Source organism: Stegodyphus dumicola, chromosome 7 (assembly GCF_044657685.1).
Source record: "Stegodyphus dumicola isolate Sdum_Otavi_A_Nest chromosome 7, ASM4465768v1".
In the NCBI taxonomy this organism is placed as follows: domain Eukaryota; kingdom Metazoa; phylum Arthropoda; class Arachnida; order Araneae; family Eresidae; genus Stegodyphus; species Stegodyphus dumicola.
The window spans coordinates 207,322,168-207,338,706 of NC_140774.1; the positions used below are offsets into that span (position 1 = coordinate 207,322,168).

At 31.6% G+C, this 16,539-nt stretch overlaps 1 protein-coding gene and 1 long non-coding RNA gene across 20 annotated transcripts in view; one reads left to right on the forward strand and one right to left on the reverse strand.

The window, feature by feature from the left end:
- The window catches only part of LOC146996616 (inositol polyphosphate-5-phosphatase A-like), a 206,280-nt gene that overhangs the window by 100,843 nt on the left and 88,898 nt on the right, over positions 1–16,539 (reverse strand). For 3 of the 11 annotated variants that reach the window (XM_085821284.1, XM_085821294.1, XM_085821283.1), the window contains exons 1-2: positions 4,631–4,785; positions 2,112–2,225 (exon numbers count right to left, since the gene is read on the reverse strand). In XM_085821284.1, coding sequence (XP_085677410.1) covers positions 2,112–2,225; positions 4,631–4,686 — 170 coding nt within the window. In that variant the 5' untranslated portion in view covers positions 4,687–4,785. The other 8 variants (XM_085821293.1, XM_085821289.1, XM_085821287.1 and 5 more) reach the window with 7 other exon arrangements.
- The window catches only part of LOC146996617 (uncharacterized), a 48,704-nt gene continuing 39,125 nt past the window's right edge, over positions 6,961–16,539 (forward strand). For 2 of the 9 annotated variants that reach the window (XR_015042337.1, XR_015042338.1), the window contains exon 1: positions 12,777–12,982. This is a non-coding gene — a long non-coding RNA (uncharacterized LOC146996617). Of the gene's footprint in view, positions 7,291–12,774; positions 12,983–16,539 lie in introns of those variants that run through there. The other 7 variants (XR_015042343.1, XR_015042341.1, XR_015042336.1 and 4 more) reach the window with 7 other exon arrangements.

Consider the following 16,539-nt stretch of genomic DNA (forward strand, 5'->3'; position numbering starts at 1 on the left):
CATCATCAGCTTTATGCGAGTCATACGTTATGGACTGATCTATAAATAATGCAGTCCAGAAATAATTATTACTATTTTTGGAATATAGAGACGAAATGCCCAAATTAAAAATGAGGAATTAAGGGGTTACTGATAATTTAAATTATAATTTTGAATTACATACTTTTTTATCTTATCCATATTATTAAAATATGTCTATTTTTATTTGCTTATAACATTATCTCCTCCAGAATGACAGGGAGTTGAATTTTGTAAAAAGTACTGTTGGATTCCAAAAATTCGTGAGAAGCCATTTTGACCATTCTCATCTTCGTACGACTTTAATAGCCAAGATATTAATTAAAAACTCTGAAAATGCTAATTTTCACTTTCATTTTTCCAAATGCTAACAATCTCGCATGCTGGAGATGCAAATTTTTTATTAACAAACTCTATGATTTTAATGATTTGAAAGCGAGCAGTGGCCATACTTTTCGAAATAAAACAGATTTTAAAGTTTTATGCCAAACATTAAACACATTATTATTATATAAGGCATTGAAGAATTAATTCTGACATTGAAGAAAGCAGAATATTGCATGTGACATAACAGCATGTCAAAAATGTTTCGTTAATATCAACATTTAAAATAAATAGCAGCTGCTAAGCAACTTTTTTGTTCTGGGTTAGGATAATTGACATGATATGTTATTGCCACATTAATTATTTTGATATTGAGAAAAAGTTGTTACATTACATTAAATTTAAATCATGATGTCATACGTATATACTATGTATTAACTTAAAGTGTCAAAAGTTTTGGCCCCCCAAAAAATATTTACCATTTGGTTGTTGCTTGGAGAGACTGAAATACAGTCAAAAGTCGTTAATCCGGACTCGTCGGGACTTTGGCGATTCCAGATTATCGATTTTTCCGGAATATAGATCATCAGTTTAAATCTGGTAAGATGGCATGCAGAAATTATAAAATTAAAAATATGAAACCGTAATTTATGAAATAAAGAACAATTATGATCTAAAAGGTATCAAAATTTACAAAAAAAAAAAAAAAAAAAAAAAAAAGCTTAATATTTATTTGTTTACTTCATTAAACATTTCTTTCAATGTAAGTTGTTTAAGTTGCTTCATTTTTTATGTGATAATACATTCTCTTTAATTCTTTAAACAGACATAATTTCTTGTTCAGTTACAAAGTTCCGCTGTTCAAGTCCTATAATTGCTGTGTCGAGAATACCGACAAATTTATCAATTGAAATTTTTTTGTTTTCAATAACCTCTGTCACTTTCTTCGCTGTCGGAAGCGAATTATAATGACGAGGAATTTGATTTAAATCATATCAAAGATGGAGTACATCGAGATGAAATACTACATTTAATAAGGAATTATAAGCCAAATAAAATAAAAACATCTGCCCTGAAGATAAGGATAGTGCTGACAGATCAACTTCCAATTCATTGCGTGGCGCCGCAGCGTTAAAGATAAACAAAGTTTAGATAAACAAACATTAAAGTTTAGATAAACAAAGGATATGCCTTTATCCAGTTTTTGTAGCAATTCCACTTTTTGTTTAATGAACTTCGAAACATACTTTCGCTTTGTAGATCATTTACATATTAATAAATATATATCAGAAATTCTATTTGACATAATCGAAAGTTCAAGCTTACTTTTATAAATTTGCTCTAACAGTCTGCAAAAAATAATAAGCCGGATCCAATTCGAAGATTGAGGAACAACGCAATCTGCAACATTAACTGAAATAGATAATTAAATAATTTTAGCTTAGCTTATACCGTCCGTTATACATTAAACGTGCACTCGTAAACGTATTTTGCGCACGCGCACAAGCATATTCTCAGCCGTAAAGGCCTTACGTCAACCCGACGCATGCGCAGAAAGTTTGAAGCTTTGAGGTCCGGATTATAGATCATTCTGGATTATGGGTGTGCGAATTAACGACTTTTGACTGTAATTTTTATCACATTGAAATGTTTTTATACACTTTTCTTCAGCTGAACATAGAACTTAGAAATTTTGCTTTGGCTGCAGCCCGCTAATACATATATGTATAAGATGTACTAGAAATCTTCCTGGCTCAGCTAAAACATACCTATTTGGAGGAACTTCTTCATCGTTGTTGTCATGAGGATCATCTTCACTTGTCCAATCTTCATTAAACTCAATTCCAGGCCAAAAATCCAAAATTTCTGTTAAATCAGCCATTCTATCAAATTAAAAAAAAAAAAAAAAAGGATTCCTCAGAGAGAAAAAAAAAATCAGAGCAACAAAAATCACTGTTTAATGCTGAAAATATACAGAAAGAAAAGTACTTTTTTAAAGAATTAAATGAATTAAAAAGCTAAACAATATCTGGTTTTTCATTTTAATTATAGCAAAGCTAAGTCTACCTGCTAAGGAAGGAATGAGGGAAACTGAATCCTATCTCATACACTCAATTAGCCTTAATTAATATCTGAAAGCCTCCGGCAGTACAGAGGATATTTTTTATTTTCACTTTTGTGAATTTATATGGCGACGGCAGTATACAGATTCTTTGGGATGTTAAGGAATTTTATGCGCTACTAGACACAGAAATTTCTAAATAAGTAAGTCGATATTTCCTTTTTGTTACTGTACATATTAGACATCATGTATTTCTATTTTCATGTTATTTCCTTGTTTTATTTTGATTTAAAATGCAGTTTATTGAGTTTATAAATTTTTTATGTTTTGGATGTTATTTTACTTGGAAATAGGAACAGTGCCAACAAATCAGCAAATTTTTTTTTGCCTGAAATAGAAATATATTTTTTAAGCCCTACCTTAGCACATTTTAATATTAAAAAGTGAGTCATCAGCGAGATATGAAACAATGTGTTACTATGTTATTAACGTGTAATACAGACAGAAAAATTAAGACTCCATTAGTCATCGGTGCAAGTAGAAAATCTCGTTGTCCGAAGGGTGCCTATTATAGCAATAAAAATGCTTGGATGACAAGAAGGATTTTTAGAGATTTACTTATGAAGTGGGAAAAAGAACTTCAGTAAGAAAAAGTGGTACACTTGTCAGATAACTGCACTGCCCATCCATATGATCTCTCACTGAAGAATATAAAATTAGTTTTCCTTCCTCCTATTACAATTTTCATTCTGATCAGGATGTTATATAAGCATTGAAGACCCATTACAGGAAGGAAGTGGTTTAAAATGTTATTAATGAAATTGGTACTCTTCTGTTATCCAATCCAGATTTATGTATGTATGCACAATATGTGTATACACACATACATATATATACATACATGTGTATGTGTGTATAGACAAATACATACATATATACATACATGAACACATTCATACATACATCTCTCAATCTGGTCCTGATAACAGAAAAGTACCATGAAATTGATATGGCTGACACAGTTTGTTCTTCTAGAGAAGCTGTTAAGTCGATTTCTCTTTTAGATGCTATGCATGTTATTTTAAATGCATGGGATGAAGTAACTCCCAATTGATTTCAAATTGCTTTAAAAAAGTCAGCTTTCATCCAAAGCAAATTCCTGGAAACTCTCGAGATGTGCCAGAAGACAAGGGTGGCGATGAAGAAATGCATGATGAGACCTGCCAAAAAAATATCAGGCTGTGAAAAGAGTGATGCAGAGATCATCCAAGTTATCAGGGAAAACAAAGGAATCAGTGAAAATGAAAGTGAGTTGGAAGATGAAATTCCAGTCCTGTACCAACAGCAGCAGAGTCTCGACAAAGCCATTAACAATTTTTAGAAAAACACTTGAACTTACAAGTGGAGATACAGAAAGTTACTAGGAAAGTCATGTCTTGGGGAACACCCTTGAAATGCTACTAACAAAAAAATATGCAACATGCTCAAATGGCTAAATTTTTAAATGGCTCTGGGTTAAAATTTACTCTACAGTACCCCTTGGCGAATCATTTCTTTTTTGACGCCAAGATCTTCGTCAGGAAGGATCTATGGTGATTTCCTGTTATGTTTTACCACCAATCCTTGAATTCCATATCACAGATTATGTTCTTACTGCATTAATATAAATATTAACAAGACATAGTGCACAATAAAAATTAAGCTTTATTTAGGAACTTCGCGCACACTGCCCGACAGCCTGCCTCTTTCGCTCTGCTCGCTACTCGTAAGAAACTTCTCCTCTAGGGTTGCCACACTTATCGGAGGGCGCAAGGCGCGCTCCTTATCGCCATCACCACAGATCTACACCAATTTCAAGATGGTGCCGATCTTTCCCCCCACTACACAAAACCAAAACAAGAAGTCAAAGACTTACACAAACTCGGTGTCCATGTACACATCAACCTATTTTAACTTTGGAAAAAAAAAAAAAAAAAAAAAAAAATCAGAGAATTGCACAAACCAGGCATTTCACACTGCCTTAACTTTGTCCATGAACACATCGACCTATTTTCACTTAAAGTTAAAACTATCATGTTGACCAGAAAAAATTTGCCGCTGCGTTAACTCACAGAGATGAACAAATAACCGAAAATGCATATTTCCTAACATTAAACAACAAATCTTTTAACAAAAATTAACATACGGAGACGAATAAATAAATGAAACGTCAATTTTTTAACATACCTTTTTATCATGAGCATACTTTCAAGCTTCCCACCACCATCTTCTCCATCTTCCATGTAAGCAATTCAATTAAATTTTTGGTTGTTTCGGCTATCTGCTGTTAATGGTGGATAAATACACATAATAGAACCCAAACCATCAACATTCATCCTCTTACTTACCTCAGACATATTCAAATGATGGTACCCACATCAAAATACAACACTAATGCACGTGCAACTGAACACATCAATTGAAAAGAATGGTAAGTATAAAAAAATCCCGGTCCATACTGAAGTAATACTATTACAAAAAATAGCCAAAATCTCAATTTATCAGAACACATTTGGTGATATTCGCAGAAAAACGACTTCTTAACGATTAAAAAAAAAAAAAAAATTCTCCAAGGCAAGTTTTGCCAACATTATCAACATTACGGTTACCAACATTGGGGTTTTTAGATTTCACGAACAACCAATACTACTTTCTGATGTTTCCAGAAACCAAGGGATACCGTACGGTAAAGACCAGCTTGATGTCTGATTATACTTACATAATGTATCGATCAGTGTAATGTTGAAATTTACAGTTTTTCTGAATTGAAATATTTTTTTGTCATCTACAGAAAAATAATGAAGATTTTATAAAAAAGTGTTCAACTGTAGCTCACACATTAAACACCAAATCAAAATAGAGTACGAACTGATGGCAAAAATAAAATCGAAATAGAGTATGAATTGAGAAATTTTCAAGTAGTGAATGAAAGCTTTTACTGATCAAAGTACTTTAAATCCGGATAAACTTGGTAATGTACTGTAGATCGAAATAAAATTAAATTAGAAGTAAATATTAATTGATTAAACAGAGCTTGAACCCTGATGTAAACATCTACAAATATCTCCATTAGATTAAGATAATTCAGATCAGATGATGTTTAATAAAATTAATAAAAAATACAATTCAAGTATAATAAAATTTAATAAGAAAAATTATTCTGAAAATCACTAAAGGTGAAAAGATCGAATTAGCACAATTTAAGTTTAATTCATTCAATGAAATTTATTCATTTCTGGGAAAAATGTTCCTTAATAAAGGCTAAAAACTGAAAACTGGGAGATTTGGTAATATACCAGGAGACCAGAAGAAAAACCACAGTTGGGAGCTGTGGTTTATGAATATAAAAAACTATTTTTATTCAAATCCTGGTTGTACATCAACATTTTCTGTACTTTTTGTTGTTTAATTTATAAAGCAAGTTAAGAAATCTAAATAAATATACATATGCATTTTTCAAGTACTGAAAAGGAAGGGCATGATGAGAATGATCTTCTAGCAATGACGAAAGGGGTGGAATAGGGCAAAATAGGTTGAGAACCACAATGTTAGATCTTTTATGTACTAGTAAAAAAAAAAGGCTAATCTTTGAAATATAGTAACAGGTAGTTTGGCGACATTTTGGTAAGGCAATTGTTGTACCTCTCACATACAACGAGAATAAGTCTGGCAACAGCTGCAGGAAGAAAAACTTGGCAGTGCTGGAATGGCAACAGCGGATGATATTCTATAGATTTTAATATTTTGATTTTGAGTCGATGTTTTTTGCATCTTTTGCGATACTATTACGTTATAACATTTGAGTTTTGGGTGAATGAAATGGAATCCGCTGTCCCGCTACGGATATTAGTAAAATATATTTAGAAAATTAGCTGCATTGGAAAGGATGAAACCTTGTGTTTGAATTAGCGGTATTTTTCCTGCTAAAGTTGCGTCGAGTTCAGAATATTATGCCAGGCTTATTCACGCTGGCGCAGATAAGTTCAAATTTTGTTTATTGTATTTATAGTGTATAACTTGCAAATATATGAATAGAATTCTATTAAATAAACATTTAAAATTCTGGAATGATGTTTCAAATTTTAGATGTAGAGTATTCAAATTGCTATGTCGGAGCCAGTGGCAGTCAGGTGCAAAATAAAATTGTTTTTGCTCCACGACATAACAGCGATAAAAGTTACTAGCTAGGACTTTAGTAGTCTACATGGATAAAGTCAAGAGTGTGCGCAATGCCATTTTTGTGCAATTCTGGGATGCTTTTTTAAGTGAAAGTTGGTTGACGCGCACATGGATGATACCGTGTATGTGCAATTCTTAAAAACGCGGCAAGCAGTTTGCGATTCTGCACTTTCTCCCAATTTCGCACCTAATCTTCGTCATGATTAAGCATTTGGTACAACTCTAACATACGCCCTAATTTCACCAAATGTGGCGATATGTGTTCTGCGATGGTTTTTGGCGCGATTTCGTGTTCTATGGCAACCCTGTTGACGTTGAAAAATCTTTCGCTGGAGCTCGTTGGTTCGCCTCTGTGTCTGAGAAGATGGGAGGGAAAGATAAAATGGTAGTTGTTGAATTGAAGTTCGGCAAAAGGAAATATGATTGTGGCTATCCTGTTGAGGGGTAGTGGGTATTTGGAAGTGTGGAAAGACGGTCTGGGAGATTATTTTTAATGGCACTGCATAATAGAAGTAGGGATTTGTGATTTTATTTATTTGTGAACCATAGTATAAATTTTCTGGATAGTGTGTCTGGCTGTCATGTAAATACGATAGTGATTACGTGGCGGCATGTTAAAGGCGGTATGAAATTTATATTTCTGCTATTCGAAAACGCATTAATTCATGGTAAGTGCATTTTATTTTATCCTTGTTCTTATTTTGTAGAATGTTATGTTCATTGGTACTTTAGTATGAATTACTGTCGTTATCGTTGTTTTTTTAAATTGTTTGAAATTTATTTTAGTTTATTTTGTTGTTTAGTGTCTAGACTGTACAATTCGTAGATGTTTTTTAAAGTTGAAACAGAACTCTGTGTACATGGTATTATTTGAAATTTATTGTTGTTATGTTATTTTATTAAAGCGAGGAGTGCGTAGATCGTAGATTCCTTCCTTGCCTAAATTGTGCAATTCGTAGAATTTTTTTTAAGTTTAAACAGGATGCTGTGTACATGGTATTCTTTGAAATTTATTGTTGTTATGTTAATTTATTAAAGCGAGGTCTGCGTAGTTTGTAGATTCGTTCGTTGCCTACATTGTGCAATTCGTAGATTTTTTTTAAGTTAAAACATGTCGCTGTGTACATGGATTCTTGTCAAATATTTTTGGTTAGAAACTTTACGTTTTTGCTATCTAAATTTTTTGTTTCAGATTTTTAGCTAAATTGTGTGTTCAAAACGTAGTTTTTGCATGTGCGAAAACCGCGTTTTTGGAGACATTTTAGGCTAAAAGTTCAAAATGTAGACAACAAATTTAGATAGTAATATGGCAGCGTGAAGGGCGAGAAATTTGGCGACTTGAGGGCGCATATCAGAGTAGTTCCAAGCATTTTTGTTCCATAAAAGTTCTAGTATAAGCGTAATTCGGCTAGCAGATTGTTGGAAAAAATGTTGAGTAAAAAAAAAAAAAAAAAAAATGCCTTTACTTCGTGAAAACAAAACTAGCAGGTTGCTGTAGCAGGGTTGGTTGCCAAATTTTTGCCAAAAAATTGCCAAGTTGCCATAATCCAAAGATTAATTTAAAAAAAAAATAAATAAATAAAAAAGAAGTTTGAAGCTTTTCGGGGCATTCAATTATTATTAAATGAAATTTGTTTACATCTAATTAGAATTTCGAAACACTTCTGCAAAGAACCAAGCAAATGTAAACATCGGGAACTTTGGCGATAATAGTTCAAACCTGGTAATCCGGCGGATTCAACCTATTCGCTTGTATGAAGGTTGCAGCCATTCCTCTAACATTCATTTTGTTGAATTATCACCCTTGTTGTTCGCATTTGCGGATTTAAATTATTCTTCACTTATTTATAATTATTTTTTCGTATTTTCACGTTATATTTTATGAACTTTTCCAAAATAGATGGAAATACTTTCATATAATTAAGGAAGTTTTCGGTGACAGATGCTAGTTCGTAGAAGAAAATATGGCGGGAGGGGGGTTAATGATAATTGGTAACACGGCTGTTAACGTAGCATTAAGCAAGCAGAATGAGGTTTCCAACCAATAAAATATTTTGACTTCATAGGCCGCCAAAATATGCATTTAAAATAATTAATTAATGCTTTTATTATTGGTTATGGTCATCTAAAATAACGAGAAAAACAGTATTTATGTCCTAAAACTTTAACCAGATAATATATTGTTAAAGCTTTTCCAACAATAACATTTGAGAAGATTTCAGGTGTGACACACAATTAGATGATTAAATTGAAATAAAAAGTATTACTGATTCTCTAAAATGACAGAATAGTTTTATGGATCCCCAAAGTCATCAAAATTAGCAAACCACTACTTGTGTAATGAATCCAAGTGCAAATGACTCTTCAAAAGTAATAAAATGTACAATTTTCTAGTTTTATTAACAATGCTACCGAATAGAATTTCAGTACTCCTGAAGATTATTGGTACTGTCAAATATACTATGAAAGACAGGCAGTTGTTTCAACATAAAATGCTTTAAATTGTTTTGCAAGTAAGGAACTACTCTGATATGCGCCCTCAAGTCGCCAAATATTTTTGGTGAGAAACTTCACGCTGCTATATTACTATCTAAATTTTTTGTCTACATTTTGAACTTTTAGCCTAAAATGTCTCCAAAAACGCGGTTTTCGCACATGCAAAAACTACGTTTTGAACACACAATTTAGCTAAAAATCTGAAACAAAAAATTTAGATAGCAAAAACGTAAAGTTTCTAACCAAAAATATTTGACAAGAATCCATGTACACAGCGACATGTTTTAACTTAAAAAAAATCTACGAATTGCACAATGTAGGCAACGAACGAATCTACAAACTACGCAGACCTCGCTTTAATAAATTAACATAACAACAATAAATTTCAAAGAATACCATGTACACAGCATCCTGTTTAAACTTAAAAAAAATTCTACGAATTGCACAATTTAGGCAAGGAAGGAATCTACGATCTACGCACTCCTCGCTTTAATAAAATAACGTAACAACAATAAATTTCAAATAATACCATGCACACAGCGTTCTGTTTCAACTTTAAAAAACATCTACGAATTGCACAGTCTAGACACTAAACAATAAAATAAACTAAAATAAATTTCAAACAATTTAAAAAAACAACAATAACGACAGAAATTCATACTAAAGAACCAATGAACATAGCATTCTACAAAATAAGAACAAGGATAAAATAAAATGCACTTACCATGAATTAATGCGTTTTCGAATAGCAGAAATATAAATTTCATACCGCCTTTAACATGCCGCCACGTGATCACTATCGTATTTACATGACAGCCAGACACACTATCCAGAAAATTTATACTATTGTTCACAAATAAATAAAATCACAAATCCCTACTTCTATCATGCACTGCCATTAAAAATAACCTCCCAGACCCTCTTTCCACACTTCGAAATACCCACTACCCCTCAACAGGATAGCCACAATGATATTTCCTTTTGCCGAACTTCCAATTCAACAACTACCATTTTATGTTTCCCTCCCATCTTCTCAGACACAGAGGCGAATCAACGAGCTCCAGCGAAAGATTTTTCAACGTCAACAGGGTTGCCATAGAACACGCAATCGCGCCAAAAACCAGCGTAGAACACATATCGCCACATTTGGTGAAATTAGGGCATATATTAGTGTTGTACCGCTAGTAAATTAAAAAAAAAATAATACTGAAAAACTGTTTATGTAAAATGGATGTATTAAAAGTCATGCATTCAGTAATTTATTACAGGCACATAGCTCTTATTGAACTAACATTGTCACTGAATGATTGTTTGGAATCCACATTTCTTGTTGCCTGAAACCTACTTCACCTATTTTAGAATAATGTAAATATGCAGTTGTGGCCACTCCTGATTGATTATATACGTCTATTGTATTTATACCTATTACTATACTAATTATCAGATACAATTTTGAGAATATCAACAAGCAAAACACTTAAAAAAAAAAAAAAAAAAAAAAAAAAAAAAAAAAAAAAAAACACTTGTAGAAATATTAGTATTCTATATGAATTATGGAAAGTACATGTAATGAATAATACTGTGACCAAACACTTAAAAAAAAAAAAGAATAGATTTAGAAAAGAATAGTATTTCCTACCTTGATACTTGAGAAAGCAATCCTGCCACACAACACACAGTTAACTTTTTATTACATGATATTACATATTACATATTTAGTCTTACGAGTAATTCAGAGGGCTGAATAGTGGTAGTTAAATCTCGGCTCAAATCCTGAAAAATGAGCTGGCTGTGCAGGTTATTTTTTTTCGCATGTGTTTTGTGAATTTTGTGACATTTTCATGATTTTCCTTAAGTGATGTAAATATGAGCCTAATTGCCCTAGAAATTATTCACGAAAGCATGACTTTTTCAGCCACCCCTTGCATGCTTTGCATTATGAATTAAATAAACACACAAACCCTTCTTATTCTTAAAATGATAAAGTAATTAAGTTCACATTACATGCAACAAAGCTTTTTAAAAGCTAGGATACTTTCTTTAACAATTACAGTGCTAATTAGTGCTGTACTTCTCAGTTTTATGTGAAACAACATCTCAGTGTCACTGCTTGTGACACATTTGTTTCATGTAAGTCTTCTTATGCAGTCATAAGCATGAAATAAACAAAACAGATGGCATGAAAAACCTAATCCATACACCTTAGTGACTGTTATTTGACATAGTTTTTATGCTGCATCTGTGAACTACACTGTTAGATTTGATTGAGTGAAATTGTGACTAAATTTCAGAAGACTTTGATAAAATTATGGTGCTAAAATTTAAAAGTGAAATTAAAATCAAAGATACATTGAACAGAACAATCAAAACAGAAATGTTCATAAATATATTAATATTGAATGATAAAACAGACATTTAAAATATTCATATAATAAACATATACAATTAGTGCAATTAATATAAATATATGCATTTAAAAATGATCTAACTTGCACCATATTTGCAATTTTTGCTGTTGCAATGTTATTAATGTGGACTTTAAAAATTTTATTTAAAGTCCACATTTGATAACATATATTATACAATATGCGCCATATATAACATATTTATATGGCGCATATCGATGTGTACATGGACAAAGTCAAGAGAGTGTGCAGTGCCAAGTTTGTGCAATATTGGGATGTTTTTTTAAATGAAAATAGGTCGATGTGTACATGGATACCAAGTTTGTGCAATTTTTTTACTTGCCATTTTCAAGTTGGCAATTTTGAGAAACACGCAGAGATTCTGCACTTTCCCAGTTTGTCGCCAAGGGCTCTCCTAGGATTTTACCCAAATTTTAATTAACATAATCTAATATTTTAAAGTTGCAGTTGCATAACATTATGGGAAGAAACGTATTCATGGAAAGGTTGTTTCACATTATGGAAAGCTTCTATCAATCAACTTTTATTTATTTTTAATTAAAACAAATTTTAAGACTATTTAACAGGAAGCGAGAAATAAAATGGAACGGATCACAGGATAAATAGTAGCATTTAGGCTGATTAGCATACCTCAGCTAAATATCCACTGTATCCTTAATTCTTACTCATCTATTACAATATAAATATACCTAATATTAAAAGTTTCAAAAACAATATTATAATTAAACTGCCTTGGACTAAATATCTCACAAGATTAATAAAGTTCTGCTTCAAGTAAGAGAAAAGCAGTTATGTAATTAATTGATAATACTGTATTATATTCTACAAGACATCTTTGTTGGTTTTTCAAGAGGATTTACCTTTCAAATTCTGCCCTGCTTCAGAAAATATGTTAGTGTCAAAAGCTGTTAAATACACGATTTTAAAAGTTAGTTCTTTGGCGCAGCTACAAACAGCGAATCAAGTTGCAACGCAGTGTTGCCAAATCGCGCAATTTTTGACAAAACTATGCTGCCAAAATTTATCTGCTTGCGATTTTGGGAAATTTTCACTGCTCTTTTTTCTTAAATGCACATATGTTAAAATAACTTTTATATTAAAATTAATTTATAATAAAAAGATTTTTCCCCCAGATGGTATAGTGTTTAGGAGCCACTCGAATTTTTCATGTTTTAATTTCTTCAAATATAATATATACTCTAATATTTGGTGGCAACATTTTGAAAAGTGAAACGGACATTTATATTCATTCAACGCAGAATTGCAAAACGAAAACAATCGTCCTTTAGGGACAAAGCCTCTTTGGACTAATAATTTAATATGTTCATGATAATGTAAAATTATTATGGCAACAGTGATGTTTTGTTTACATATGCTTTGAGCGGTTTAAATACGAAAATTGATTAGAGCCACTCCGAGTAAGTTGTTCATAAGACAAGTAAGTTTAATTATTTTTTACCCTACTGTCTAGAATTTCTGCATGATTAAAAGAATATAATTAAACCAGATTTCAGTTGAACAGTTGAACCTTTATTTACTATCATTTTTCTTATCATCACTAAATACTTGTTTTATTCTTTTAATATTTATTTCGATTCCGCTATGTTTATCTTGAAAAACAGCATAAGTTAAAACTATACTTGAAAGTTATTTTGTACATTAAAAACTTCATAGTGACTTGCAATTAAGTTTCAAATATGAATATTTCTCGCATTTCTAAAATTCCTTTAACCTGCAAAATTGTATTTTTTTTTTTTTTTTTGTTATGAAATACTTTTTTAGAAATATTTATTTTTGGTTTTCATCCGCAGAGAACCCGTTGGCGCCGTTGCATTTTTACTCGCCAAGCTAGCGGTTTAGCGACGATGAGCCGAGCCGTAAACGTTATATTCTGTAAACGTGATTTTTACTGCATGTAAATTCAAGTTAGCAGACAAAACAATATATTAAGCATATGGTAGTAAAAATTCACAGATAATAAGCATGTAGATGTAAAACTAACCGGTTAAACGTGATATACGATAATAAATTTGTATTAAATTCAAGTTAGCAGAGAAAAGAATATATTAAGCATAAGACAATATATAAGCATTTATAACGGAAATAAAAATTCATTTAATAAATATAAATTAGTATTAATATACTGAAATTAACCGGTTAAATGTGATAAGCGAAAAAAAATTGTCTTAAATTCCATTTAACACAGAAAACAATATATTCCTTACACCAGCAGTGGTTTGCTAATTTTGATGACTATGGTGATACATCAAACTATTCTGTCATCTTAGATAATCAATAATATTTTTTATTTCAATTTAATCATCTATTTATGTCACACCTGCCATCCTCTGAAAGGTTATTGTTAGAAAAACATTAACAATATATTACCTTTTAAAATTTTACACTATAAAAATTGATTTATTCTCATAATTTTAGATGACAATAAACAATAATAAAAATAAAAGCATTACTTAGTTATTTAAAATGCACATGCACATTTTTGCGGCCTACGGAAACAAATTATTTTAGAGGTTGGAAACCTCATAGTTCTTAGAGCTGTTAATAATTAAGAACACAATGTAAACGGCCATGTTACAAATTAGCATTCACCACCGTATTTTCTTCCTTTCATCCCGAACCGAGAACCGGCATCTATCTACGAAAATCTGCAAATGCGAATAACGACAGTGATAATTCAACAAAATGAACGCAAGAGGAATGGTTGCAAACTTCAAACAAGTGAATAGGATAAATCTGCTGGGTTACCAGATTTAAACTATTATCGCCAAAGTTGGCGATGTTTACATTTACCGGGTTCTCTGTGGAAGTGCTTCCTTTATTTTGTGTAAATCATTTTATTTTTTACGTAAGAGTGTATGAAATTTAATAATCATTTGTGTTAAATATCGCTGCCTCAGCTTGGCGACATGTTTGAGCAATAACTTGCGGATTCACGTGAAAGTATTGCAACGATCGGTAGTTAAAAGTGAAAATCAAATGCAGATATTTAATTAAATTAATCTAATTTGGAGACTTTAATACGTGGCTTGCCAAATTTTTTTTTAATGATAAAACTATAAACTGATGCAGGTATTTTCATAATAGCTTACTATCGAATGAATACTTAGCAGAGACTTTTAGTTTTTATTCCTTGCATACAATTTTTTCCATCTCTTTATATTTTCTCATATAAACAATAAAATTTTACGAATTAAATTCTTTAAAATTTTTTAAAGAATTTAATTCGTATTTACAACTCATTGAGGCATTAATTTTAAAATCCTATGCCTTAATGCAATCGGACACAGTAAGTCAGCATTATTACTACAGGAAATATAAATGATAATGCTTGATAAAACTTTGGTTGAAAAATGGGAGGGTTTTTCATTTTCGAAGGAAAGGCTAATCTTTGGAATATGGTAACAGGTATTTTGGCGACATTTTGGTAAGGCGATAAAGGTTACTAGCTAGGGCTTTAGCAATGTACATGGATAAAGTCAAGAGTGTGTGCAATGCCATTTTTGTGCAATTCTGGGATGTTTTTTTAAGTGAAAATAGGTCGACGTGTACATGGATATCGTGTATGTGCAAATATTAAAAACGCTGCAAGCAGTGGGCGATTCTGCACTTTTTCCCAATTTCGCACCTAATTTTTGTCATGATTAAGCACTTTTGTTCCATAAAAGTTCGAGCATATGCGTAATTCGGCTAGCAGATTGTTGGAACAAATGTTGAGAGGGGGGGGGGAAAAGTGCTTTTACTTTGAGAAAACAAAATGGCGTCCAAAAAAAAAAATGACTAGCAGGTTGCTGTAGCAGGGTTGGTCGCCAAATTTTCGCCAAAAAGTCGTTAAGTTACCATAATCCAAAGATCAACCAGATGTTTTTGAAAAATGAGGGGTTTTAAAAACTAAACATTGCTAAAATATATGGACTGATTTGTGTTGGGCTGCCATCTAGTTTAAATAAAGAAGGTTCAGATTAATCTATAAATCCTTTTTCATTTAGTTTTCTGCCATCTAGTTTAAATAAAGAAGGTTCAGAGTAATCTATAAATCATTTTTCATTCAATTTTTCTGTGCCTACAGAAGGAAATTTTTAGATGTGCCCAGACCAGGCACACCGTACCACAAAGGGTTAACTCCGATAATGAATAATCATGATGTCATCAGATCCTCTTTTTGACTTGAACTTGATTAATTCTTAATAAGCCATTTTTTTAAGAAGTTTTATTTCTTTACAATTACAACCTGATAATCGTTAAAAACTAATTTAAAGTATTTTTCATTTTTAACACTTGCAAATAATATTACAAATTGGCTATATGCCAATACTGAAGCCTGCCAATATAAATGAGCATGAATTCTATACAATTATACGACTAAGATCTACATTTAGGAAATAATAATATTGATCATTATTTTTTGTAATAATCTGCATAGAAATGCTGGTCACTAAATCTCTTAACATCAGAAAAACTGATATTTTATTGTTAGTCTGATCCGAATGCAGACATTTCGTTCTTCGCTTTGTGTATGGCCCCTGAATATGCCCATGGGTTATTTGAAATAATTGATTTGTGAATTATAGATTATTGATGTTTCTTTAAATACTAAGTGCAGATAAGCTGAAAGAAATGAATAATTTATTATTTATTATGAAGCACAATAAGTAGCACACACAACACAACAATAGCTAGAAATTACTCAAAGAAATGCAGATATTAAGTATTCCTTCTTAGTATGCAAAATATATTGTGAAGTTTCTCAAATACCTGTCAGGGTGGACCCTAACTTAAAATTCAGCTAACTGCTAAATATCATAGCTGATTCATGACTGAACTTTCAGGCTTTCTGATCTGTGTTTATGTACAGTGGACATGGGCTCTGAAATATCTTAAAGAATTGGCTTTCAGGGTTCGTATGGTCCTTAAAAGTCCTTAAGTTTTTTTGAATCGATTTTTGGTCCTTAAAAGTCCTTAATTTCGACCAAAATC